The sequence below is a fragment of the Lepidochelys olivacea genome, assembly GCF_965140295.1.
Source record: "Lepidochelys olivacea isolate rLepOli2 genome assembly, chromosome: 9".
Lineage (NCBI taxonomy): Eukaryota > Metazoa > Chordata > Testudines > Cheloniidae > Lepidochelys > Lepidochelys olivacea.
The window spans coordinates 7,697,888-7,725,682 of record NC_140419.1 but is presented as its reverse complement, the minus strand read 5'-3'; the positions used below and the strand labels follow the sequence as shown (position 1 = coordinate 7,725,682).

Sequence of the window (27,795 nt, the reverse complement as noted above, 5' to 3'; positions counted from 1 at the left end):
GACTGTTTCCTCTGAGGCCCCTAGTACATTTGTGGGTGGGGTTATTAAATAATGTTTCAATCCAGCATAGAGGTATCAGCAGTAAGGTAGCATGAGAGGCTAGAAATATCTGATTGAAACATGGAATATTCTATGATTCTATGGAATTGTGTTGCATTTATTTATTTGGCTTTAGCTGTCTGTGTTCAGCTGTCCATTATTCCTCATGCAGATCTGGCAGGAGCCAATATAGTTTTATGGTGGATGGCTCTTAGGGGACAGCTGGGAGATTAAATCTGCCTTTCACAGAGCATTCCAGTTCCTTTCTGGGGCTGTGTTCTGTTAGGGAACTATGATCTGTATGCCACCTTCACGCTCCAGGAGCAAGCGCTTGTTAAGCTCAGCACTACCCTAGTGGTGTGTGGACTGCATACAGTAGTGAAGTGTGTTGAAGTGAGGGGAATTCAGCCCCAACCTTTCAGGACTAGAGATGTTCTGCAAAAAAAATTTTCTTTGTGCCATTCCGGGGAAAGCAAATTCTACTTCACCTCTCCAGCTGTGACATGTCTCTGACTTGTCATTTACTATGTTGTCATCCACTGTTGTTTTCTTTCCATGACAATGGGACAAGCCAAGGTTTGCATTTCAGGTTATAAAACTTGTTAGTATTTCCTCCTCCCTGTGATACAGCACACAAGTCAACCTGTGTTCAGACAGCTGACCTCTGTACCATTTCAGTTTCCTAGTTCTTTCTACATCCCTGAAAAAAGAAAAGGAGTACTTGTGGCACCTTAGAGACTAACCAATTTATTTGAGCATAAGCTTTCGTGAGCTACAGCTCACTTCATCGGATGCATACCGTGGAAACTGCAGCAGACTTTATATATACACAGAGAATATGAAACAATACCTCCTCCCACCCCACTGTCCTGCTGGTAATAGCTTATCTAAAGTGATCATCAGGTGGGCCACTTTAGATAAGCTATTACCAGCAGGACAGTGGGGTGGGAGGAGGTATTGTTTCATATTCTCTATGTATATATAAAGTCAGCTGCAGTTTCCACGGTATGCATCCGATGAAGTGAGCTGTAGCTCACGAAAGCTTATGCTCAAATAAATTGGTTAGTCTCTAAGGTGCCACAAGTACTCCTTTTCTTTTTGCGAATACAGACTAACACGGCTGTTACTCTGAAATCTACATCCCTGAGTGACACTTCACTCCCTGGTCCCCAGGTGTGGCTCTCTTTTACCCAAGTCCTCTGTATTTCAGATGGGCAGTTCAATTGCTTCCTATAGATCTGAGATTCATGTTTCAGATGGAGCAGCCCATTCCTCACCACAGGTCTGAATGCCGACCCTGCCGAGAAACTGGCACACTGGTGGTTTTTCGGTGGCTTGACCACTAATAAATACAGTATCAGCTGTAGGTTTCAAAGCTGCAGAAAGCTCAGCTATCTGCCTTTGGGGCGCACAACCAATAAATATAAACTCTTATCTGGTTCAGTAAACTATGAAGCTTTGTGCTGCTTGCTTGAGATGCAGTGTCCGTACCCCACTTCTCTTCCGTCCATGTGGAGAGAGAGAGCCAGACTGTGGGAAACCCCCTTTCTTTCAGTGGAGGGTACGGTGACCAGGCCACAAGTGTGAAAAATCGGGCTGGGGGTGGAGGGTAGTAGGAGCCTATATAAGAAAAAGACTCAAAAATTGGGACTCTCCCTATAAAATCGGGACATCTGGTCACTCCAGTGAAGGGAATTGGGCAAAGCAGCCACCCCCCTGTTTCTCTAAGGTAGGCGTGGCTGGGTATTTCACACACCTGGAAATGTCTCTCGGGGAAGCCACGACTGGGTGGTAAGGGAAGGAGCATGTGTGAAGTGGCTATGGGGAAGAGTGAGGTTTTTCCCAATCTCAGGGGCAGGCGGCAACACAAGCCGGGACATGGCTGTTTGTGGGGTTAGTTGAGCCACCCCTCAGTAACACCGTGCAGCATAGGGGGATGTGATGGTGGGGTAGACGGGATATTCTTCTGAACAGGATTGGAATGGTCTGTTGTTGTAGGATATGTGTTGATCGTAAGATGATGTTGGTTTATGTAACCGTATGAGATATTGCAAGTTTATACTTTTTTATTGTTAACTATGTTGCAGCTAATATGTTGTGCTGAGTAATGTTGTAGTGTGTTCATGTTACAGAATATTGGAGATGGATCCTTGAAAAGGAAATAGGATTTTATAATTTATTAATTGGTTGGTTTTACCTTTGCATATATTTGTGCAAATCTAAAGTTGAGAGAGGGCTACAAGTTGGAAGGGGGTATTTAATGAATGATGAAGAGTTATGTGGCAGTGAAGAATGGACTAGATCCTTTCACAATTTTTATTTTTTTAAAGAAAATGTAATATGAATTCTTGGGCATTAAGTGGAGGCCACTGAAACACGCATCCAGCTGTAGTTCTTTTTTAAATGTATTTTTTATTTGGGACTTTCCTTGGTGGTGGTGTGTTTGTGTTTTTTTTACTGAGCTGTTAGTATAAATCATGTTGGTGTGTACGGCCTATAGGAGGGGAGCTCCGCTTCAACAGAGCTTATGAGGTGCACCAGAGTCGGGCATCTTTTTTGCAGACCTTAGAAGTCCATCAGAGGCATGTGTGTTTCCCCTGGTTCGGGGATGTGGATAATGGAGACGGGGAGGATTTCATCTGTGTTGTAAGTTCTTTCTTTTAGAACATTTAGAAAATGCTAAGAATTTAAACCAATTTAAAAAAATATATAAAAGGTCCTGCTTGCTCCCCCTAATTCCCTGTACTCCCCTCTATACCTTCCCCAGCCTGTGCCTCCCAGGCTACGTTAGCTCAGGTTCTATCCAGCACCTGTAGCAGCATAGCCTGGAATTAGTAACTGGTCTGTTTACAGTGGCCCAAAGAGACAGGACTATCCCTTTATATTCTGGTTGGAACTGAGTTCCCCGATGTGACTCAGTAGTAATAATCCTGAGGCTAATGTGAAGCAACAGAAGAGCTTCTCTCTTTCCATGCAGTTCTTAGCCTGCCTGCATGCAATGGGGGTATTCCAGGTGAGACAGAAGAAACCGGTGCCGATTGCTTTGCTGGATACTAAAGATCCTGTTGCCCATTCTGTTTAAAACAAAAAAAAAAGGGCATTGCGTCCGTGCCATTGGCCAAAATTTTCTACTCTTTGAATGTGATGTGTATGCTGTGTACCCCTCTGTTTGGCTGCTGCCCATGTTTCCCCGGAGATGGCTGCATTTCAATGGTGGTGGTTTTGTGGACCAGTGGTCATAAAATCATAGAAATGTAGGATTGGAAGGGACCTTGAAAGAGTGTCTAGTCCATCCCTCTGTGCAGGACCAAGTATACCTAGACCATCGCTGACAAGTGTTTGTTCAAGCTGCTCTTAAAAACCTGTATTGACAGGGATTCCACAACCTCCCTTGGTAACCTATTCCAGTGTTTAACTGTCCTTCTAGTTAGAAAGTTTTTTCTAATATCTAGTCTAAATTTCTCTTGCTGCAGATTAAGCCCATTACTACTTGTCCTACGTTCAGTGGATGTGAAGAAGAATTGACCACCTTTCTCTTTATGACAGCCCTTAACAGATTTGAAAACTATTAACAGGTCCTTTTCCATTGTCTTTTCTCCAGATTAAACATGCCCAGATTTTTTAACCTTTCCTCTTAGGTCAGATTTTCTAAATCTTTTAAAATGTTGGTTGCTCTCCTCTGGTCTCTCTCCCATTTGTGTATATTTTTCTTTAAGTGCAGTGCCCAAAACTGGACACAGTATTCCAACTGAGGCCTCACCAGTGCCGAGTAGAGTGGAGCAGTTGCTTCCCATGTCATATATGTGATATTCCTGTTAATACATCCCAGAATATTAGTTCTTTTTGCAACTGCATCACATTGTTGACTTGTATTCAGTTTGTGATCCACTGTGAAGCCTTCTCTACACTAAAGGGAAAAGTCGATCAAAGCTACGCAATTTGAGTTACGTGAATAGCGTAACTCAAATCGACATAGCTTAGATCTAATTACTGTGCGGTCCACACCACGCAATGTCGATGGGAGACGCTTACCTGTCAACTCCCCGTACTCATCTCGATCAGGTGGAGTACAGGAGTCAATGGGAGAGTGATCGGCGGTCGATTTAGCAGGTCTAGACCTGCTAAATCGACTGCCGATGCATCAGCCACTGCAGCATTGATCCTCTCCGGTAAGTGTAGACCAACCCTAACCATCAGATCCTTTTCTGAAGTACTGCTGCCTAGCCAGTTATTCTCCGTTTGTGGTTGTGCATTTGCTTTTTCCTACCTAAGTGTAGTACTGCACTTGTCTTTGTTGAATTTCATCGTGTTGATTTCAGATTTTCAGTTCTTCAGTCTACGAAGGTCATTTTGAATTCTAATCCTGTCCTCCAAAGCACTTGCAATCCTTCCCAACGTGGTGTCATCCACAAATTTTATAAGCGTACCCGCCACACCATTATCCTAATCATTGATGAAAATATTCAATAGTACCAGACTTAGGACAGACCCCTGCTGCATCACACTAGATATATCCCCCAATTTGACAGCAAACTATTGATAACTATTCTTTGAGTATGGTTTTTCAACCAGTTATGCACAATTTGTTCTTGACAAATCCATATTGGCTATTACTTATCACCCTGTAATTATATTTACACTGTTTTAACCTGCTTTTGGAGGCTTGCACTACTGACCCCATATGTTCTTATTTTTTAACGTCAGTACTACATTTTACTCAAGGAGAGAGTTTTTTTCAGGTTTGGCAGGTGATTACTCCACAAGAAAATCCATATTTCCGGTTATTGCAGGGCTTGAGCTGAGTGGGGTTATGGTTTGCTGTGCACTGCGCTACGTAGCCAGATAGTGAAAGAAAATTACTCTGTTTGGATAGCCATGGCAAATGTATGGCGGCTGAAATTATTGGAAATGGAAATATGCATTACTCCAGTATGAATGGAGAATCACTAACTCCCTTTGATTCTTTCAGCATACCTGTTAATTTCAGCTCCTCTGCCCCGTGTATCTATTTTGTTCCTTTTTCTCACCTCTGCTCCATCTGACATTCCAACAGATCTGGTGGCTGGATCCAGAGCTAACGTGTGGCAAAGCCAAGCCGTTTGTCTTCACCCAGGGTCATTCAGTGTGTAATCGGTCCTTCTTTCCCTGCTTTGACACACCAGCAGTGAAATGCACCTATTCAGCTACAGTCAAGGTGGGTAACTCCAGTGGCTATCTTGGGTAGGAACAACACAGTGCTACAGTGACAGCTAATGAGAGAGAAGAAATGGTTATCTGGTAGCAGACATGAGACTTTGGGTCCTCCCTGAATGGAACCAGCATAGCCATTTTGAAGCAACTCCCAGGCCTTGCATTCCAATAGCCAGGGTCCTCTGGGACCATTTGTTCTGCAGTGCATATTATGAAAGAGGAATTAGATTGGGTGGTAACTTCCAGCAATGGTTTTTGAGGGGTAACCCTCCCCAGTGATGACTAGGCAGTGCACAGTTCTGAAAAAGCTGTACCAGGTAATGTGATCTCTTGTGTGGATGGAGCCCCTTGGTATGTGAGCGCTCCTGGAACACCAATTGCCACATGTACATTCTGTAATAGGGTTAGTCGTGGTCACTTCAGACAGCTTATCCAGATTAAAAACAAAAACAAAGATCTGACCTTGCTCTGTCTCTTTCTCTCTATATAAAATGTTTTCCCATCTATTAAATTACATCCTTCCAGGAAAAGTAAGACCTGCGAGTCTGGCCCCTTGGCCCCAATCATCTCAGCCTGTTGAGCCAGCTTAAGTAGATGTGTGTTGATGTTTCAGGCCCCTGCGGGTATCCAGGTGTTGATGAGTGCCACCCAAAGTACCTACTTGGAGCAGGAGGGCATATACCAGTTTTATATGGAATATCCAGTTCCTGCCTACCTCGTGGCTCTGGTGGCAGGGGACCTTGTATCTGCAGACATTGGCCGCAGGTGAGATTGGCAGCGAGCTGCTTCTACTTTATTCCTTGTGTCCATATAAAGCTGTGTTGGGGGGTAGGGCAATAGTGTGGGTAAGGGTTAATGCTGCATATCGTGCTACCATCTGGGAGTGAGAGCTGTGACCCTTCAGAGAGCAGGAGGTTTACTTGGGTATAAGAAACTCCACAGAATTGGATTGTGTGAGCTCTTCGGACGGTCTTTTTGTCCTGGGTTTGTACAGTGCCTACACACTGGGGTCCCGTCCAAGACTGGGGCTCCTAAGCACTGTGATCATATAATAACACATTATTGCTGTTATTTATTTGTATTAGGGCTGTCGATTAATCGCCGTTAACTCACGCGATTAACTCAAAACAATTAAATCCTAATTAAAAAAGTTAATCACAATTAATCACAGTTTTAATCTCCCTGTTAAGCAATAGAATACCAATTGAAATGTATTAAATATTTTGGATGTTTTTATACATTTTCAAATGTATTGATTCAGTTACAACACAGAATATACAAAGTGTACAGTGCTCACTTTATATTATTTTTTATTACAAATATTTGCACTCTAAAAATGATAAAAGAAATAGCATTTTACAGTTCACCTCATACAAGTACTGAAGTGCAATCTCTTTATTATGAAAGTGCAAGTTACAAATGTAGATTTTTTTGTTACATTGTTTTGTTTTTGAGTGCAATTATGTAACATTTTAGAGCCTTCAAGTCCACTCAGTCCTACTTCTTGTTCAGCCAATTGCGAAGACAGACAAGTTTGTTCACATTTATGAGACATAATGCTGCCCGCTTCTTATTTACGATGTCACCTGAAAGTGAGAACAGGCGTTCGCATGGCAATTTTTGTAGCTGACATTGCAAGATATTTACATGCCAGATATGCTAAACATTCGTATGCACCTTCATGCTTTGGCTACCATTCCAGAGGACATGCTTCCATGCTGATGATGCTCATTTAAAAAAATAATGTGTTAATTAAATTTATGACTGAACTCCTTGGGGGAGAATTGTATGTCTCCTGCTCTGTTTTACCTGCATTCTGCCATATATTTCCTGTTACAGCAGTCTCAGGTGATGACCCAGCACATGTTGTTTGTTTTAAGAACACTTTCACTGCAGATCTGACAAAACGCAAAGAAAGTACCAATGTGAGATTTCTAAAGATAGTTACAGCACTTGACCCAAGGTTTAAGAATCTGAAGTGCTTTCCAAAATCTGAGAGGGATGAGGTGTGGAGCTTGCATTCAGAAGTCTTAAAAGAGCAACACTCTGCTGTGGAAGCTACAGAACCCAAACCACCAAAAAAGGAAATCAACCTTCTGCTGGTGGCATCTGACTCAGATGAAGAAAATGAGCATGTGTTGGTCCGCACTACTTTGGATCGTTATTGAGCAGAACCCGTCATCAGCATGGATCCATGTCCTCTGGAATGGTGGTTGAAGCATGAAGGGACATATGAATCTTCAGGGCATTTGGCACGTAAATATCTTGTGATGCTGGCTACAACAGTGCCATGTGAACACCTGTTCTCACTTTCATGTGACATTGTAAACAAGAAGCGGGCAGCATTATCTCCTGCAAATGTGAACAAACTTGTTTGTCTTCGCGATTGGCTGAACTGGGGACTGAGTGGACTTGTAGGCTCTAAAGTTTTACATTGTTTTGTTTTTGAATGCAGGTTGTTTTTTTTAACATAATTCTACATTTGTAAATTCAACTTTCATGATAAAGAGAGAGCACTCCAGTACTTGTAATGCTGGAACTGAAAAATACATTTTCTTTTGTTTTTTACAGTACAAATATTTGTAATCAAAAATAAATATAAAGTGAGCACTGTACACTTTGTATTCTGTAATTGAAATCAATATATTTGAAAATGTAGAAAACATCCAAAAATATTTAAATAAATGGTATTCTATTACTGTTTAACAGCGTGATTAATTTTTTTAATTGTGTGACAGCCCTAATTTGTATGTGTTTATTACTTGCCGTCATCTAAGCTTCCGTGTTCCTTGTGATGGGTACATCTACTTGAGTCTTAATAAATTGTAAGATCTTTGGGGCAGCGACCATCTTTCCCTGTGAGTCCATGCAGTGCTTAGCACAGAAGGGCCCTGATCCTGACCTGAGACCTCTCTATTCACTACTGGAATACAGATATGAAATAAAAGTGTGGTGGAAAGATAAGGTTTTATTCTTTTGGAGAGGGAATTAATTCTGTTTGAATTATTAGCTCCAATTTTCTGCTTTGTTGCAGGAGTAGGGTGTGGGCAGAACCTTGTCTGTTGCCAACAGCCATCAGCAAGCTGTCTGGCATGGTGGAGAGTTGGCTGAGTGCTGCAGAGAGCCTTTATGGCCCCTACATATGGGGAAGGTGAGTTCAATAGAATTCTTCTGGATACTCATGACAGGAATATAGTAAAGCAATGTGGAAAATGGACGTACATGATGGAGTTCTATCTGGCAGGCCTGATAAGCATCTCAGGAGTGTATGGTGTGGAGTTAATAATTGACTGCAGAGTCTCGGTTCAGCGGTGGACCTGCTTTTGATGGAGGTCAATGCAGAGGATCAAACACACAAACTTGTTTTTCAGTTTAGTTTTTCAAAAGAAAATTACAAGAAAATCTATAAACACAGCATACATATAAAATAAAGTCTTTAATAACACACCTTATCTATTCAGTACACTTATAGAACATGTATTGAGCAGTATATAAGTTCTGCACAATAAAATACTACAAGATATTAAAATAAAAAGTGAAGCTCAGCTGGCTAGAATTGACCTTCAGCAAAAGCTTAAAGGATGTGGCACAAGAGCAAAGTTCAGTACCTTCCAGGAAGCTGCAGACAATCTGAACGAACTGGGCTTAACCAGTTCTAAATGACATGCTGACCTCTCAGTGGTTTATTTTTTTTCTTTTGTGAGCAATCAATATAATTCTTTATACCATATTTCCCAGGAGACTTTGGAATTTTCAGCCGAGTTGAGAAATTATTTTTCTAATGTTTGCCAAGTCCCACTTGACTTCATGTGTCATCCTGCAGTATTTAAACCGTTTGTATATTTTGCTACATTATCTTCCTCTGGATTTGTGTAGCCTGTGTAACAACGTGAAGGCAGATGATAAAAGTTCCTTCTGTATTTGCCGACATTCGTTTTTGTTAAAGTGGAAAATGTCTGTACTTCAACTTTCACCGCATTCCACTTGTGAGGGGGAGTGGTTCATGCTATGGTTAGATGATCAATCTCTGAAATTCAGAATATCGCAAAAAGGAAGAATATGGAGGAAGGAAACTTCTTTTATTCAAAACAAGAACAGCAATCCCCCAATCTCCCTCTTTCATTTTTGCTTTGGAGAATCCATTTGTCTCTCATCGTTTGGTATTTGTACTCGTGATCATCTGGGTGGGCAGTGTTGAGGACCGGAGCTTTCTGGACACTGGGTCTTTCCTGTGGAGTGGTGAAGTCCTTCAGAGGTGCCATGGCACTTTGTGATGCAGATTTCCTTCCTCTACGGACTAAGCCAGAACTCTCTCCCTGTTTCCTTCATTTCAACCCTTTCTTTTTACTTTTGTTTTATGTCCTTGGGACAAGGTGGGCTTGAACCTCACCTAGCCAAGTGTAAGAGTCAATACTGTGCTTGGAGCCCAATCTTGCAAGGTGTGAAGAGCCTTCCGTGAGATACTAAATGCGCTCATCTCCTACTGAAGTGGGAGTTGATGGTGCTCAGCACTTTGCAGGGGTGGGTCCTGTACCCCCTATAACTGATTGTTGGAGTTCAGTCTGACTTTGATTCGAAGCCTTGGTACTATCAGTCTGTCAGTTTTCAGGGAATTGCTTTTGTTCTTGGAGTAAGCTATATGCACAGGGCTTTTGTATTTCTTTGTTAAGAATAGGCAGGAGGAAAGTTTTCCTACCCACCAAAGCTGATTGCAGTGCTCTCTGATCATGGGCCAGTGCTGATCACTTGGTGGGGGAGATTGGCGGGTTGCTGCAGTCTGACCTGGAATGCATTGACTAGAGGGCTCAAGTAATGAGTTAGGAGGTGAAATGGGGAAAACCCATTAGCCCTCAAGTAAGCTTTCCTTCAACAAAACTTCCGTGTAAGCTTGGATAAATTAAAGTAATTTGGCTCCTCTGGCTTCTCTCTTTCTGTCTCCCTCCGTTGCAGGTATGATATTGTTTTTCTTCCTCCATCCTTCCCCATTGTTGCTATGGAGAACCCATGCCTGACCTTCATAATCTCTTCCATTCTGGAGAGTGATGATTTCCTCATCATCGACGTCATTCATGAGATTGCCCACAGCTGGTTTGGCAATGCAGTCACCAACGCCACGTGGGAGGAGATGTGGCTGAGCGAGGGGCTGGCCACATATGCACAGCGCCGGATCACCACCGAGACCTATGGTATACATGTTGCGATTTTTTTTTGTTTGACATGTGTGATTAATGCTGTACTTCTCCCAGCTCATGGGAAGAGGGTTAAGGAATATTTGAGCTTTGAGTAAAATAAGAGGAAGGAGGCATGCAAAGATTTGACTTTTAACCACTTGGAGCTGAGAATTGGGATTTTGAAGTCCTAATATAAAATATTAGTGATGGGAGCTCAATAGTGTCATAAAACAACTAGAACATTGCTGTTAATGCTTCTGGTTCTTTTTCTTACTGTTCGTGAGCATACCCCACAGTGGATTAGATGAGCGTAGCACCCTTAATTCTGAATCTCTTTGGTTTGATTTGCTTTGGGCCAGGGTGGATTTGATTTAAATCATTATTTAAATCACTAGTCTGGAAGGCTCGATTTAATCATGGTTTTCTACATAAAAGTGCATTCTTGTTGGTTGTTATAACCTTAATATATATTCTTCACAACTCTGAGATAGATGTGGGTTTCATTTTTAGAAGGTACACACTATACACTTTTAAACAGTGATTTATTTTGAAAACTTTTCAGATTAGTTTTACAGATATATCAGAAAATGAATGATTGTTTGGTTATTTCATTTACCAAAGGTAATTGAAGCAGATAGTTATGAAGTCATTGGGAGGTGAACTATCTCCAAATCAACAGGTTAATCATTAATATTTGGAGGATTTTCTTGTCATGCTGTATTAGGAGGAGAACATCACCAGACAGACATTTAAATTGTTTTATTTAACTAGAACAACAACGTTAAGTATTCTGGATTTTTTTCCTTCAACAGCAAACATATAATATTTTAACAAAACAAGCCTATGTCCCTTGCTTCTCACATTTATCTCCAGACTTCTTCTCCGTGTCCAGATCTATTCTGCCCCCAACAATCTTCTATTCATTGAACTTTTTGAAACTTTGCACTTTTAGAGAGAGTTAAGGGATTGACTTTGTGTACACAAATTTGCAGAGGGACAATAGAGTTGAGGTCTGTTATTTCTCACCTCTATATATTATTTATTTATTTTAAAACATTTTTGCTGTTAACAAGCATGTTACCTCTGGAGACACAAATCCACAGTTTGAGAACTGCAAAACTAAGCATCTCTGATGGTATCTTCTAGACTGAGCACTGGGTCCCATTGGGTAGAGAGAAAGATTAATCTAAATAATCTATACAGAAGCCCGTGGAACCCCCATAAGATTGGGTCCCTAATCCATGAACTATTGGAACTCATTTAGAAAATGTTTCTTAAACATTACACAAATATATTGTCTTATACTATAGAATTGGAATTTATAATCCCCATTCCATGGTGAGGTATCTTTGAGCTATAATGTTTCTTAATTCTTAATGTTTCTATTCGACATTGGTGAGGCCTCATCTGGAGTACTGTGTCCAGTTTTGGGCCCCACACTTCAAGAAGGATGTGGATAAATTGGAGAGAGTCCAGCGAAGGGCAACGAAAATGATTAGTGGTCTGGAACACATGACTTATGAGGAGAGGCTGAAGGAGCTGGGATTGTTTAGCCTGCAGAAGAGAAGAATGAGGGGGGATTTGATAGCTGCTTTCAACTACCTGAAAGGGGGTTCCAAAGAGGATGGCTCTAGACTGTTCTCAATGGTAGCAGATGACAGAACGAGGAGTAATGGTCTCAAGTTGCAGTGGGGGAGGTTTAGATTGGATATTAGGAAAAACTTTTTCACTAAGAGGGTGGTGAAACACTGGAATGAGTTACCTAGGGAGGTGGTAGAATCTCCTTCCTTAGAGGTTTTTAAGGTCAGGCTTGACAAAGCCCTGGCTGGGATGATTTAACTGGGAATTGGTCCTGCTTCAAGCAGGGGGTTGGACTAGATGACCTTCTGGGGTCCCTTCCAACCCTGATATTCTATGATTCTAATTAAGACTATCTTGAGATAGGTTTTTCCCCTCAAAAATCCAATTTAAATAAAAAAAAATCCAATTTTTTTTTTTTTAAATCATTGATTTTTTTATCCACCCGGCTTTGGGCTGATGTCACACTGGATACCATAAAACTGGTGTTCCTATTTGTGCTTCAGCCAAAGATCTCAAAGAGATTTACATGCAGTAGAAGGAATTCTTGTATTGGATCAGGCCAGCGGTCTCTCTGTAAACTCTGCCTGACCGTGGCTAGTGACAGATGCTTCAGAGGAAAGTAAAAAAACTTGTAATTACTTATGGGATAACCTGCCCATGGTGAAGTTTCTTCCTAATTGTCCCTCAGTCAGTGGCTGGCTAATGCCCTGAAGTATGAGGGTTTATATCCCGTAAGTTAGCCTATCAAATCTAACTCAGGTTGGTCTCACTGTCCAAAAAAAATCAATATTTTTTTTTTATCCCGCTAAGCCCTTGGCTTTCGTGCTACCTTGTGACAGTGAATTTCACAGGTCAATTATGTGTTGTGTGTTTTAAAATAGTGTTTCATTTAATCATTTCTTAATTTGTCGTCTTTCAATTAGGGATGTAAAATGTTTACTGGTTAACCGGTAAGCATTAGTCTTACTGGTTAATCTGCCTTAACTGTTAACCCCAGCGCTGGCCGGCCCGCCGGCCCTGCACCAGCCCCAGCTGCACTGGCCGGCAGGATTGGCCCTAGCCACTTAATCGGTTAACCATTTAAATGAAATATTTTTAATTGTTTAAATGGTTGACTTTTAAAACGGTATTTACATCCCTATCTTCAATTTGACCGGCTTTCCCTTGCCTACCCTTTAGGAGAGAGGGTAAGCAGGAGTGCCCAATTTACCTTCTCTTCTGGTCATTATTCTGTGTACGAGTATCCTATCCCCTCGTATGTTTCCTCTCTAAACTAAACAGTCCCTTTTTATTCAGTCTTTCCTAGCAGCCTTGCCATGCCTATAATCAATTTTGATGTCCCTTCCTGGTCTCCTATATCTTGACTTTTTTTTTTTTTTTTTGAGGTAGGTCTACCAGAATAGAGCTCTAGGAGAAGGGATGCCAGCAGTTTACAAAAAGGCATTCATTATAATATTTGTCAGTGTCCTTTGGATTCCATTGTAACCTTTTGTTCCCTTGTTGGACTGCCATTATGCATTGAACAGAGCACAGTAATGCTGAGGTTCTTTTCTGAGTGGTCACAGTTACATTGGTGAAAGACAATCTGTCTGAATAGTTCAAATTATTCGTTTCCAATACCCATCTCTATCTCTGAGGGGTAGAGGAAGACTCTTGCTGGTTTCAGTCTCTTCTCCTCTCCTTCCTTTAGAACTTGCTGCTGCAAAAAGCAGTTGTTTAGGGCGTTCAGAAACTGCTCTCCTATATGTTGTCCTGATGTGACAATTGATCATTTTATATGTGATTAATATATAAAGTCACCTGTTATTGCTGTTTCATTAGACTTAGTTGCCTCTTTGAACTCCCTCCTCACTGTTTCCCGAACATCCTTTTCCTGATCAGGAGGCCAGTAGTATAAACCTATTTGTAGTCTTGTGATTTAGGATTTGTATCTATAGTCTAGTGCAGTGTTTTTCAAACTTTTTTTCTGGTGACCCAGTTGAAGAAAATTGTTGATGCTCGTGACCCAACGGAGCTGGAATGAGGGGTTTGGGGTGTAGGAGGGGCTCAGGGCTGGGGTAGAGGGTTGGGGTGCAGGAGTGAGGGCTGTGGGGTGCAGCCGGGAATGAGGGGTTCAGGGTGTGAGAGGTGGCTCAGGGCTGGGGCAAGGGGTTGGGGTGCTGGAGGGGGTCACGGATTTCGGCTGGGGGTGCAGGCTCTGGGGTGGGGCCAGGGATAAGGAGTTTGGGGTGCAGGAGGGGGTTCCAGGTTTGGGGGGGGCTCAGGGCTGGGGCGGGGGATTGGGGTGTGGGGTTGGGCACAGGCTTACCTCCGGCGGCTCCCAGACCATGCTGCACCCTGGAAGCAGCCAGTAGCAGGTCTAGCTCCTACGAGGAGGCGCACAAGTGGCTCCACGCGGCTCTCGCCCACAGGCACATCCCCCCGCAGCGGTGCTGACCAGAGCTACCGTGACCCAGTGCCTTACATTCCGCGACCCAGTACTGGGTCACGACCTGCAGTTTGAAAACCACTGCTCTAGTGTATGGTCCTCTCCACTCAAAAACTGAACCTCATTAGATTACGTGGAATCTTTTAGGTGTATAGTAGAATGTCACCTGACTTCTCATAGAATCATAGAATATCAGGGTTGGAAGGGACCTCAGGAGGTCATCTAGTCCAACCCCCTGCTCAAAGTAGGACCAATCCCCAATTAAATCATCCCAGCCAGGGCTTTGTCAAGCCAGACCTTAAAAACCTCTAAGGAAGGAGATTCTACCACCTCCCTAGGTAACGCATTCCAGTGTTTCACCACCCTCCTAGTAAAGAAGTTTTTCCTAATATCCAACCTAAACCTCCCCCACTGCAACTTGAGACCATTACTCCTTGTCCTGTCCTCTTCTACCACTGAGAATAGACTAGAACCATCCTCTCTGGAACCACCTCTCAGGTAGTTGAAAGCAGCTATAAAATCCCCTCTCATTCTTCTCTTCTGCAGACTAAACAATCCCAGTTCCCTCAGCCTCTCCTCATAACTCATGTGTTCCAGACCCCTAATCATTTTTGTTGCCCTTCGCTGGACTCTCTCCAATTTATCCACATCCTTCTTGTAGTGTGGGGCCCAAAACTGGACACAGTACTCCAGATGAGGCCTCACCAATGTCGAATAGAGGGGAACGATCACGTCCCTCGATCTGCTCGCTATGCCCCTACTTATACATCCCAAAATGCCATTGGCCTTCTTGTGAACAAGGGCACACTGCTGACTCATATCCAGCTTCTCGTCCACTGTCACTCCTAGGTCCTTTTCTGCAGAACTGCTGCCTAGCCATTCGGTCCCTAGTCTGTAGCTGTGCATTGGGTTCTTCCGTCCTAAGTGCAGGACCCTGCAGTTATCCTTATTGAACCTCATCAGATTTCTTTTGGCCCAATCCTCCAATTTGTCTAGGTCCCTCTGTATCCTATCCCTGCCCTCCAGCATATCAACCACTCCTCCCAGTTTAGTATCATCCGGAAATTTGCTGAGAGTGCAATCCACACCATCCTCCAGATCATTTATGAAGATATTGAACAAAACCGGCCCCAGGACCGACCCCTGGGGCACTCCACTTGACACCGGCTGCCAACTAGACATGGAGCCATTGATCACTACCCGTTGAGCCCGACAATCTAGCCAACTTTCTACCCACCTTATAGTGCATTCATCCAGCCCGTACTTCTTTAACTTGCTGACAAGAATACTGTGGGAGACTGTGTCAAAAGCTTTGCTAAAGTCAAGAAACAATACATCCACTGCTTTCCCTTCATCCACAGAACCAGTAATCTCATCATAGAAGGCGATTAGATCAGTCAGGCATGACCTTCCCTTGGTGAATCCATGCTGACTGTTCCTGATCACTTTCCTCTCATGTAAGTGCTTCAGGATTGATTCTTTGAGGACCTGCTCCATGATTTTTCCAGGGACTGAGGTGAGGCTGACTGGTCTGTAGTTCCCAGGATCCTCCTTCTTCCCCTTTTTAAAGATTGGCACTACATTAGCCTTTTTCCAGTCATCTGGGACTTCCCCCGTTCGCCACGAGTTTTCAAAGATAATGGCCAATGGCTCTGCAATCACAGCCGCCAATTCCTTTAGCACTCTCGGATGCAACTTGTCTGGCCCCATGGATTTGTGCACATCCAGCTTTTCTGAATAGTCCCTAACCACCTCTTTCTCCACAGAGGGCTGGCCATCTCTTCCCCATTTTGTGATGCCCAGCGCAGCAGTCTGGGAGCTGTCCTTGTTAGTGAAGACAGAGGCAAAAAAAGCATTGAGCACATTAGCTTTTTCCACATCCTCTGTCACTAAGTTTCCTCCCTCATTCAGTAAGGGGCCCACACTTTCCTTGGCTTTCTTCTTGTTGCCAACATACCTGAAGAAACCCTTCTTGTTACTCTTGACATGTCTTGCTAGCTGCAGCTCCAGGTGCGATTTGGCCCTCCTGATTTCATTCCTACATGCCCGAGCAATATTTTTATACTCTTCCCTGGTCATATGTCCAACCTTCCACTTCTTGTGAGCTTCTTTTTTATGTTTAAGATCCGCTAGGATTTCACCGTTAAGCCAAGCTGGTCGCCTGCCATATTTACTATTCTTTCGACTCATCGGGATGGTTTGTCCCTGTAACCTCAACAGGGATTCCTTGAAATACAGCCAGCTCTCCTGGATTCCTTTCCCCTTCATGTTAGTCCCCCAGGGGATCCTACCCATCCATTCCCTTAGGGAGTCGAAGACTGCTTTCCTGAAGTCCAGGGTCTGTATCCTGCTGCTTACCTTTCTTCCCTGTGTCAGGATCCTGAACTCAACCAACTCATGGTCACTGCCTCCCAGATTCCTGTCCACTTTTGCTTCCTCCACTAATTCTTCCCTGTTTGTGAGCAGCAGGTCAAGAAAAGCTCCCCCCAGTTGGCTCCTCTAGCACTTGCACCAGGAAATTGTCCCCTGTGATCTAATCCATCTTTTCTGTATGGTTTATAGTCAGGTATTACATTATTCCCTGACTTTGTCATTTCACCATGATCTCATGTCCAGATCTCTTTCACCACAGGCATTCTAGTTCATTTAACTTGATCTTCTAGCTTCTCCCATTGCTAGACTCTTACAGATCTTATTTTATTGCTGTATGGCTCTTTATTAAACTCCTCTGTCTGACACCCTATTTCTTTTCCAGACAGTACCTCTCATCTTAGCCCTCTTCCAGTTCAAATTATTCTTTCCAATACATGTTACTCTTCCCATCTCTATCTCTGTGGGGTAGAGGAAGATCCTTGCTGGTTTGTCTCATTCCTCTCTCCTTTAGAACTAGCAGTTGCAGTTATTTATGTACTGTCTTTTTACTAGATAGATACCTTTGTATTACTGACATCCCTAGGTCTTTGCCCAATTGGAGTGCTCCTCTACACCAATTGGGTCTTCCCCGGCTCCGAGTTGAAAAAATGGGCCCCAAATCTTATAAATTTTCTGTGCTAGCAGTTGGTTCCACTTTGATTTAACGTAGAGCCCCCCCATCCCTCCTGTACTGGTTCTTCCTTCCCTCCCACCCCCCCAAGTTCCCCAGGACTGGATACATTTAATTTCTGTCCTCCTTCTTTACATAGCCCTTTCCAGACACTGAAAAACTGTGACGTTGCCCCTGTGTAGCTGACTCTGCAAGTGAAATTGGAAACCTTTCAGAGAAAGCTCCTGTAGAGGGCATGGACTTAAGTCATTTTCTTAATCAAAAGTTAGCTTTTAGGTCCTCTCTCCAACACCTCCCTATGTCTGTGAAGGTATAGGTGAGATCACTTCACTCACCAAAAAATTTCAGCCGGCTGTAGGGTGAAAGCAGCAGTGCCTTAACAGCACAGAGCAATTCTGCACAGAAATTAGGGACAGGAAATGTAGAATAATTTACCTAATTTCAGCTACAGGGGAGACAGAAGGAGATATAACTTGAATCAGAATTTGGCTAGGAGACTGTAGGTAAAGCCCTTACTGCTTCAAAAAGAGCCTAGCCACGCTTTGTCGGAACGTCACTCTAGATTTCATCTGTGAGATGCATATCCTTCAGCAGTGTCCCAAACAGGCTGAGGTACTGATGAAGTACTGAACCATAAGAAAAGAGCCCACTACTCTACTTCCAATATCACTTCCTGTATCACCTGGGTGTTCCTTGAAAGTTTCCCATTCAAAGATTGCCCAGGTACCACTCTGCTTGGCTTGTAAAATCTGTTCAGATAAGAGCCTGCGGTGGGAAATCTAGTGTAGTTTTTCGTGTTGTTTAATTCCATAAGTTCCTTTTGTTTCAGACTGATATGTAGCCAGAATTCAGAAATACAAAGTTTCAAGTTCAGACTTCCATTGCAAATATTTTTCACTAATTGCAAGGGTTTTCTATGGTTGGTTTCCCTGTAAAGTACTTTCATGTGATTTTTCTCCTGTTGTGATATTTGTCTTTCACTTTCCAGTAGTCTGTATCTTTTACATGTATCAGTGAGGCAGTTATCTGCCTGCAACTGGATAGTGTGTATAATCTCTCTCTCTTGGGGCAGGTGCTGCCTTCACATGCCTGGAGACCGCATTCCGTCTTGATGCCCTCCACAGACAGATGAAGCTCCTTGGGGAGGACAACCCTGTTAGCAAGCTTCAGGTTAAGTTGGAGCCAGGTACGGCTGGTTCTGGAACTGCTGGGAGTTGGTGTTGCGAGAAACAGCCCAAATATTTAAATGCCTAAATATGTACTCGGGAGTCTAAGTGTAGACACCCAGTTTTTTAAAATCTTGGCCTATATTTTCAGTCTGTTTAATTTGAAGAACAATTTAAATATAAATGAAGGAACTTGCCTTTGGTGAGCAGCCAGTGCCCTGACATTTTTCATTCCAGCCCTGTCCTAAAAATAACCCTTTCTAAAAAAAAATACTTTTTTAAAAATTATTTATTTTAACCTTTTCTAAACTCAGATGTTTGAATGGATTTTTTTTTCCAGTTTCCAAAATAAGTATCATTGGGCAAAGACCAAATGTAGAAAATTTCTGCCCTGAAAGCTGAATACTTTTGAGAATTTGAACATGTCAAAATAAGTGGTTAAAATGCAAACGATTTGTTTTGCAACCTCTGTGAAAGTCTGCTCTGTTAGATGCCCTGGTGTGCACATATATAATAATTTTATATTTGTATATAGTAATGTGCACACACAGGGATATATGCACACATTAAAATGCATGGTTTGCTTTCCTGTTGATACAGCTCTGCAGTATTAGAGGCTGATCTGTTGTTACTCCCTCAGCTAAATTTATTTCTACACCCTGATATGTGCTTTTTTTTCTGGTGCTGGTTTTCTGTCTTTGTACTTCGTTTGTTTATTTTTTGACTGTGTAAAGGGGACACAGAGCACCAGACCGTGAAGTAGTCTTACAGTCTAGGTGCTACATAGAACAAAATAAAATGCACATAAGAATTTAGTGCAGGTTGAAAAATACTGAAGGTGCCAAGTGTTGGCATCTCAAGAGTCACTGACAAGGAAATTAGCAGCACTGTGTGTATGCTGAGAGGTTCCGAAGGTTTGCATTGAAGAATATGGAACTGAGAAAAAGATCGGTCTCCAAAAAGAGGCCTTAGAGACTGGTCTGGAATTTGAAATGGCTGAAATCATAGGGATTTTATGCTTAGTTTCGATGATGTCCCAGGCTATATAGTACCCTACAATGCTGTTGTTTATCTTTTCCTTTCAGGTGTGAATCCGAGTAATCTGATGAACCTGTTCACCTACGAGAAAGGCTACTGCTTTGTTTACTACCTGTCCCAGCTTTGCGGAGACTCCAAACACTTCGACTCCTTCCTCAGAGTTAGTGTGAATACATACCTCGTCCTGCACACATTTCTGCCTGTGTTTCTAACTGCTGTTGTGTCAGGTTTTGTCACTGCAGCTAAGGCCATGTCTGTACTAGCGAGCTTATCGATGCAGTCGGGCCACGGTGCGATTGCTCGTGTAGCCGCTCTGTGCTGACGGGAGAGAGCTCTCCTGTCAACCTAATAAAACTACCTTCTCACTACCACTTGTGTGCTGTGCACGTTAAGGTCACTCAGGGAGATGTGTTTTTCATATCCCTGGGCAGCGTACCTTTTGCCACCATAAGTGGTAGTGTAGACATGGCCTATGTGAGGAGAGGCTAGGAGGCATTTAGGTCTGAGACAGCAGAAGAATAATCATGCCATCACTCTAATTCTGACAAGACACCACAAGAGAGAAGTGTCTCCTGGGTTACCTCCTAACTGAACGGGGACAGGCTCCTGTCCATCTCCAGCTGCAGGCTGAAAGGGTGTCCTGTGATTGCCAATGACTTAATTAATAGTGCTCTGACAATCAGATATCTTTGTAACTCGTTGTTTAGGGCTTCAAATCCATGGAAAACCCTGCATGGAATCGTTTAGGTATCACTGGGATTACCTTCAGTTTGCTACTGAGAGTCCCTAGTTTCTGGTGGTTTTCGCATGTGTGACTAGCAAACCCAATGATCAGGACTTCTTGGACAGAGCACTTTTTATTATAGATGGGGAAGCCTTGGTATCCTGTGGCACTGTAGCATATGCTGTATAAATTGAGGTCTTCTACTGCATTGTGTTTTTAAAAACTGACAACAAAGCTCATTTGCTCTTTTCTTGACTTTTCTCTCCTTTACTTGCACATTGGTGTCACCTCACTATGCTCTCTTTCTCTCAGTATCTTCTGACTCATCCTCTTTCTCTCCTTAATACATCAAGCATGTACAGAGACATCTGTACGTCTCCTGTAATCCATACCCAGTTGGTGAATACCTTGGTGGTCAGTTGGTCAGTTGTGTTCTAATTTTCACAAGTGTGAATGTGTTGAAACCTTCCCCTCCTTCCACTGATACTTCAGTGTGGCAGGGCTCTTGCTTAGCGCAGTTTGTACTGACCTTGGAACCTTTCTGTGACTGCACCATTTTTCTGCATACAATGGTGCTTCCCTTACCTAGCTTCTCGTACAGATCTCCCCTCCTCTTTGCTTTCCTTTCGTACCAGAACCCCTTTCCAATAGCTGTTCTCACTCTCCCATCTCTGTATTTTCACATCAGGCTCCTTGATTCTTCCACAAACTCTGTGTCTTCCTAACCATAATTCACTCTTTCACTCTGTTTCAGGCGTACATTGAGAAATACAAGTTCACCAGCGTTGTAGCCCAAGATCTTTTGGATTCCTTCCTGAATTTTTTTCCAGAACTGAAAGAGCAAAGTGTTGACAACAAAGCAGGTGGGAAAGAGAGAGTTTCTTTGTTTAAGCATAGACTTTTGAAAGGAACAGCCTAGGCTGGGATTAGAGGGTGTATAGGGAAATGCTGGATCTGAAGAAAATGAAACTTCCTTACTGATTCATCTTTGGCATTCAAACCATTAGAAACGTGATTCATGCCATTGTCACTCTGCTTGTAATGTCAGTCATCAAAGCTAGAGAAAGAGGATAGAAAAGAAATGTTTTCTATAATTAAAATAAAAGTGGAATTTAGATAATTTCTCTCACTATGAAGCTGCAGCCTGTATACTTCCCTGAAGTTCATGTATAAATGCCTTTCTGTATCCTGCCATTGATTCTACAAATGGGTTTGCAGGGCTCTGTGTATTATAGGAGGTTATTTTCATCTTTCCTTTGATAGTGGGAATAAATCTGAAATCACTTACATTCCCACTAGTGGGGCAGTCACCTGTCCCCCTTTCTACAGAGCTGAAGCTCTCCCCCAGTTCTTACCTGCGTTTTAATCTCTACTTGAGTCTTTGTCAGAACTGAGGTCTTAAAATTGCCGAGAAAGTGACGTGCATGAAGGGGAGTCTGAGAGAAAGTTGGATTCAAGTTGCCTCATCTTTCTTTCTGTCTATCTCAACATCATCATCTTGGGTATTTTGAGTTACCATCACCATAGTGACTAAGCACTAGATAGCATCAGGGTTAGAATTAGACAGAGAAGTGTTACAGTTGGAAGGGAGCCAACAACAACCTAACCCGATAAATGCTATATAGTGCAGAGAAAATAGCTAAGACTGGTAGGGTCACTATTAGGATCTTGCTCCCTGCTGTATTGCTACCATTAGAAGTTGATCCAATTGCTATTGATAGAACTTTTTTTAACTATGCTTGAAGCAGTCCTGGGCCTTGAGACAGTCAAGTCAGCTGCAGAGACTCCTGCTTGACCCTTTCGGTGCTCCTCATTCCAGGACTGGAGTTTGAACGTTGGCTCAATGCTACAGGACCTCCATTAGCTGAGCCAGACTTATCTCAGGGATCCAGTCTGATCAGACCAGTGGAGACACTCTTCAAACTCTGGACCACTGAGCCTCTTGATGCCGTTGCTGCTGCTAGCAGTGTTGACATCACTAACTGGAGACCGTTCCAAACTGTGCTTTTTTTGGACAGATTGCTGGATGGGTCACCGTTGCCTCCTGGTGAGTACTGCAGCAAAGCAGTGGGCAAGTGTTTCTGGTACAAACAGTGAAGGAAATAATGTTATCGCTTACTTTGCTCGCTTAACACATAGCCCCTCACCCCTGGTTAATGTTTTTCATCCGCTTTTTTGTAATTTCTTTCAAACTTGGCAAAATATCTCCTAGTAACAAACTCTCTCTTTGTGTATATGTTCTCTTTAGAGGTGATAAAAAAGCTTTCAGAATGTTACTCCTCTCAGCTGGACGCCATGAATGCAGAGATCCGTATCCGCTGGTTGCAGATCGTAGTCCGAAACGACTATTACCCAGATTTTTACAAAGTCCGACTCTTCTTGGAATACCAGGTACTAACTGCTGGATTAAACAGCACTGCACCTCTCAGTGCATGAGACATGTGCATGAGACATGCGACGTGAAAGAGACCTTGGAACTTCTGCTTCTTGGCCAAGTATAGATCAGGTGTGTTGCGAAGGGGCTGAGCTTGGTTCACCTGCTAGTGGGTGGGGATGGCTGCAAGTAAGGGAACACAACATTGCCCTGGCCATATTTCTGTTCAACGCCTTCCTTCTGTGATGAAGGATTGGCTAGGACATAATCTGACTTCCCTAAGCATAGTCTGTACTATTCTAGTCTGGCTCCCCACCCCTAGCCTAGCTCTGCCCACCTCAGTCTTGTCCTTCTTTTCCAGGCCTGGGCCCTCTAGAGCAGAGACTGCAACCCATGCCAATCTGTGATAGTTTTGTTGTCCAGTGGATAAATGTCCATAGACTAAGTTGAGGCCTATCAGACTCCATTCGTTCATTACTGGATTGAGCAGAAGTGTAAAGCTGATGCGTTTCATCACCGTGTCTTTTCCCCTTGGCCTGCTGTTTGAGCTATTTTTTGTGCACGAGTAGTGGAATTAACGATTCTTAGACAGACATTCAAAGAAAAGCCTGTTGTCTTACTGATACCAATCTGGCTTCAGGTTGACCTGATCTAAAGTAATTTGCTAAAAGTCTTACCAAAGAGAGAGTTTGAAGAAATATAGTAACTGCCTCTGATCTTGGAGGACAGGTCATGGAGAACTGTCCGGTGTATTCTTTGCATAGTTGAGTCTCTTAACCTTTATATGTATTATGTGTTATCCAGTTTTATTTTTATTGTAGATGTCTCGAATGTACACAATTCCACTTTATGAGGACCTCTGTACTGGCACCCTGAAGTCCTTTGCCTTAGAAGTTTTCTACCAGACCCAGAACCAGCTGCACCCGAACTTGCGGAAAACCATTCAGCAGATTTTGACACAGGGCTTGAATCCTCTTCCCACCACAGACACTACAGCAGTTGCCACAGACACACCAACTCTGGTGCTTGAGGACAAGCCCTCAGAGGCCGCTAACAGTGCCATTTCACTCAGGGATTGTAACGTGTCTGCTTAGATCACCATCTCATGCCAGGCACAACGCTTCAAGAGCGGGGACAGGAACAGAAGAAAAATAAAATGCATTGCCTCCTTTTCCTCAGCCCTGCAGCTGCCGTCTTCTGTAACTGGATGTTTTTAAAATCCCCAGACACAAAGCAAATGTGCCTTCAAGTGCCCAACACAGTGACGCTGCCAAGTTTCAGGGATCTCTTTCCGATGCAAGCGGGAACTACTGTGGGATGGATATTTTGATTCATTGCATCATGGACAGGGACTTCATGGAGTTGTTTCCCCTCTGCAAGTGGATAGTTCTCTTTTTGGGGGCTCTTATGGATGGGTTTGTTGAGTAATCTGAGGTGCTCTGTGTGTGTGTGTGTGGTGTGTGTCGGGGTGTGTGTGTGTCGCCAGGAGGATCAAGAAGCAGGATGATTGGGATTTGGGTCAGAGCTCTGTAAAGAAAGGACTTTTTAGAATTTGAAGTGGTGGCGAATATGGTTTCTGCTTGTGCTCCTTCCTGAGACACAAACGTGGGACTTGGAAGGTGGAGAACTAATGCTTATATAATTGAGAATCTAGTTTAAAACAGCACCTGGATTTCTTCCAGATGGATACATATGGAGAGCATAGAAATCTCATGGAGGATTTAAAATCCTCCCCATTAACTCAACTCTGCCTTCTGTGTTCCCTTTGCACTGATTAGGAATGATGAGCAAACAGATTGGGATTTTCAAAGGGGCCTAATGGAGTTCAGTGCACAAATGCCATTGAATTTCAATGGAAGTTGGAAACCTAAATCCCTTAAACTCCTTTGACAAGCCCAGCGTCAACCCTCGCTAATTTCCTGGCATGTAGAGCATCTGCATCCTTCAAATGGCCTGTGTTCTTCCTACTTACTTGCCTTTGCGAATAATAAATGGGACCTTTTATTTAATTTAAAAAAATCATCTGCGTGCACTGGACCTGCAAGACAACCATGGAGATGGTGACCATGCTAAAAATCTATTGTATATTCCCCCCCGATCTGAATAACAGTCTGTTAGAGGGATGAGGGAAGCAACCTTTCTCTGGATGCAAAACGCTGGAGCCTGAACCCCACTTTACTCAAGTCTGTTCCCTGACTCCTAATGGCCGTGCAGTGCCAAGGCATATACCCAGAGTGCTTCCCCAGGTTCGCAAGCTAGGCACACCTGACTGTTACTAGCAAAAAAAAAAAAAAAGAGAGAGAGAATCTCCACTGTCCATTCCCTGTGGGCAAAGTGGTGGTGTAGTTGCTCATCAGAAATAAACACATGGGGCATCCTTTGGGAATCGCTAGTGCAGCCCTAATAAATGACACAACACAGGCAATACAGTGGGGATTCTAAAGAACTTTTTCTATTCTAAAATGTGGGCAGTCTCTCAGTGCCTCTCTGCGGGTGCCCTGCGGCTCTCTTGGAACTGATGTAGCATTGTAGCAAGTAAACTAGCTTGAGTAAACAGTGAAAGCTTTGGAGTATGCTCAGCTAAAGGAGAACTGAGCTGGAAGCTGCCTTTTTCGGACGAGAGAGTGTTTTTAAAATACGTCTGCCTATGTTTTCTAAGAGGGGCTGTTACTAAGTGCCTGTTAGACATGCCCGCTCTAGTGACTTCCCCCGTGTTTTCCAGGTAACATCATTTGTTCTGACAGACGTTTTAGCACTGCTGTGAAGATGTACATAGCACTGGCAAGAAAGGAAACTTGGGGGATATTACTCCAAATGAAATCAGTTTACACTCATGTACTGATGGGGATTTAGGTGCTGTTATTGACCTATTTTTCTGGCCTTAAATGAAGTTGGATTTCACATTCACCTTAGCCTGGGCCAAACTGGGATAAAGCAATAATGAACTCAGGCCTGCATAGTACTACAGTCCTTTCCAAAATGTACCATCAGCATTTGGGAGCTTGACATCTCCAGGCTGTGTTCTTTGCTCTTTTAATGGGGTTAACCTTTTTTTGTTCAGTGGGGTTTTCCATACAATTCTCTTTCCTTTTGTTCATTGTTACCGTGTTACGCTGATTTATGCAAATTGACCTTTCCGCTTCCTTTATCGCCATTGTTGGCGCTGAATATCCTGGACACCACTGCCGACAATGACAGCCTGGCTAAAACCAGTGACCACTAGCCTCATTTGCAGCACCAGGCCTCGGTTTTGCAGCATTTTATTTTGCGGGAGAATGTATATGACCCTGGTGGAAATTTTTTAATTTACATTGATGATTCACAATTAATTATGATTAAATATCAAATTAAACTAAGCTTTGTGACGTGTCTAACTTTTCTGCTGTCTGCCTTACCCTGTTCCTGCCAGATATCAGTGAGCTTTGTACTGTTAACTTGAGAGGAAGCAAGACAAAGGATCTTGGCTGGAAAGAGGAGTGGGGAATAGGGTGCGTGAGAGAAAGACGCACAATTGTGTGGGAAGTGCAGAAGTAATCTGTGGGAAATAGACTAAACAAGAATTTTTCAAATCTTAATGTAGGGTGACTATTTTTGTTCTTTGTGCCCATCCAAATGCTGTGCATTTTTTAAGGAAAATTGGTGGAATGTTATAAACAGATGGGAGAACAAGGAGGGTGTGTTGTCTTTGTTTTGTTATTTGCTGAAAAGATGTACCACATGCCTGGATTTTAGAAGCTATGGCAGACAGTCTGGCAAAAACATGGCATGAGCCTCCAAGAGAGGGAAACGTCCACAGTCTAAGGTAAATGTTATCTATTATATTACAGTATATTGAAATTGTTGCCTAATCTATTTATTGTATATTAATAATTTAATAATCCCCAATTGACAAATTAATACTCTGAGGTTTGACAGGTTTGAATTCCTAGGCCAGGCCCAGAATTAATTAGAATTACAGTTAAATTGGAAACCCCGAAATGCATGGTTGCAACAGTCACACTTAAGCAAAAATGTTCTAAGCTTTCATTTGTTTTATTAACAGGGTTAGTAAACACACACAAGATCTGATCCAAACAAGATTGTAACAGTAATGCAATATTAATTTTATGTCCAGCGTCATGTCCTAGGCATGCTCACACAATCCTTGTGTAGACCTAGGAGTAGGGAGACTAGTGGTGGTCTGTGAGGGTCCTTTCCTCTCTCTGGCATGCCAAACTATTCCAATGGTTAAGGTCTCGATGGTCTAGGCCATGGTTAGCCCTGTTATAGGGTCTGGTGGCTGCCTTGAATATTCATAAAAATGTTTGGCCTCCTTTGCCCATAACTAACTTTCTCACACTAATAATATTGCAGTGTCCTTGTTCTATAGGTTAGTATATTTATTAGCTCAAACTTATTAGCTATACGTCAGTTAGTTACTATTAGCAACATCTGCTGATGTTCCTATCCTGAAATACCCAAACTTGCATCATCTGACTTCTTGTGGTTACCTGTGAGCGTTTTATTTGGAATTTCAGCAGAATTGCGTATTGCAAAATTATATCCTATGTCATCTTGTGACTTTGAGTCACTGTTGGTCAACTTACTTATGCTAAAACCTAAATGCTAAATGCTAAAGTTAATGTCTTAGAGGTATGGACCTTGCATAACTGCTTTATACCTATATCCTACGTAAAAGCTAACTTTAAACCTGTAGTTTAACCCATTGGCTACAAAATCCAGTCGATATAAGTGCATAGATGGGAAGGATACACTCCTCAAAACCAATAGATCTTTTTCCTGAATAAAGAATGGAAGATTTGGGTTGGTGTTTCCACCCTGATCTCTGTGAAATCTTATGAAGAGATTATTTTCATGAGAATTGTCCTCTGTCTCAATTGTTCAAAAGCTCACGGTGAAATTTTTGGTAAAAATATTGTATATTCCATTATCCAGGGGCTCAGGATCCCTCTATGAACTCGGGGTGCATTTCTGTTTATTGCAAAGGGATCAGAAAAAATGAAAATACGTTTGTGGCAGGTCAGCTTTCCTTTTGCTGATA

General features: G+C 42.7%; 1 protein-coding gene across 2 annotated transcripts in view; it reads left to right on the top strand.

Moving 5' to 3' along the window:
- RNPEPL1 (arginyl aminopeptidase like 1) overlaps window positions 1–26,378 on the top strand; it is a 32,666-nt gene extending 6,288 nt beyond the window's left edge. Inside the window, exons 2-11 of one of the 2 annotated variants that reach the window (XR_014712947.1) lie at window positions 5,093–5,233; window positions 5,843–5,994; window positions 8,264–8,380; window positions 10,180–10,415; window positions 18,525–18,638; window positions 19,704–19,816; window positions 21,135–21,243; window positions 22,200–22,427; window positions 22,629–22,886; window positions 23,576–23,711. Coding sequence is in view for 1 of the 2 variants with exons in the window: in XM_084638809.1 (XP_084494935.1) it covers window positions 5,093–5,233; window positions 5,843–5,994; window positions 8,264–8,380; window positions 10,180–10,415; window positions 18,525–18,638; window positions 19,704–19,816; window positions 21,135–21,243; window positions 22,200–22,427; window positions 22,629–22,771; window positions 23,576–23,848 (1,626 nt within the window). In the remaining variant the exon portion in view is untranslated. Of the gene's footprint in view, window positions 1–5,092; window positions 5,234–5,842; window positions 5,995–8,263; window positions 8,381–10,179; window positions 10,416–18,524; window positions 18,639–19,703; window positions 19,817–21,134; window positions 21,244–22,199; window positions 22,428–22,628; window positions 22,887–23,575 lie in introns of both variants that reach the window. The other variant, XM_084638809.1, reaches the window with a different exon arrangement.
- Window positions 26,379–27,795: the final 1,417 nt, after the last annotated feature.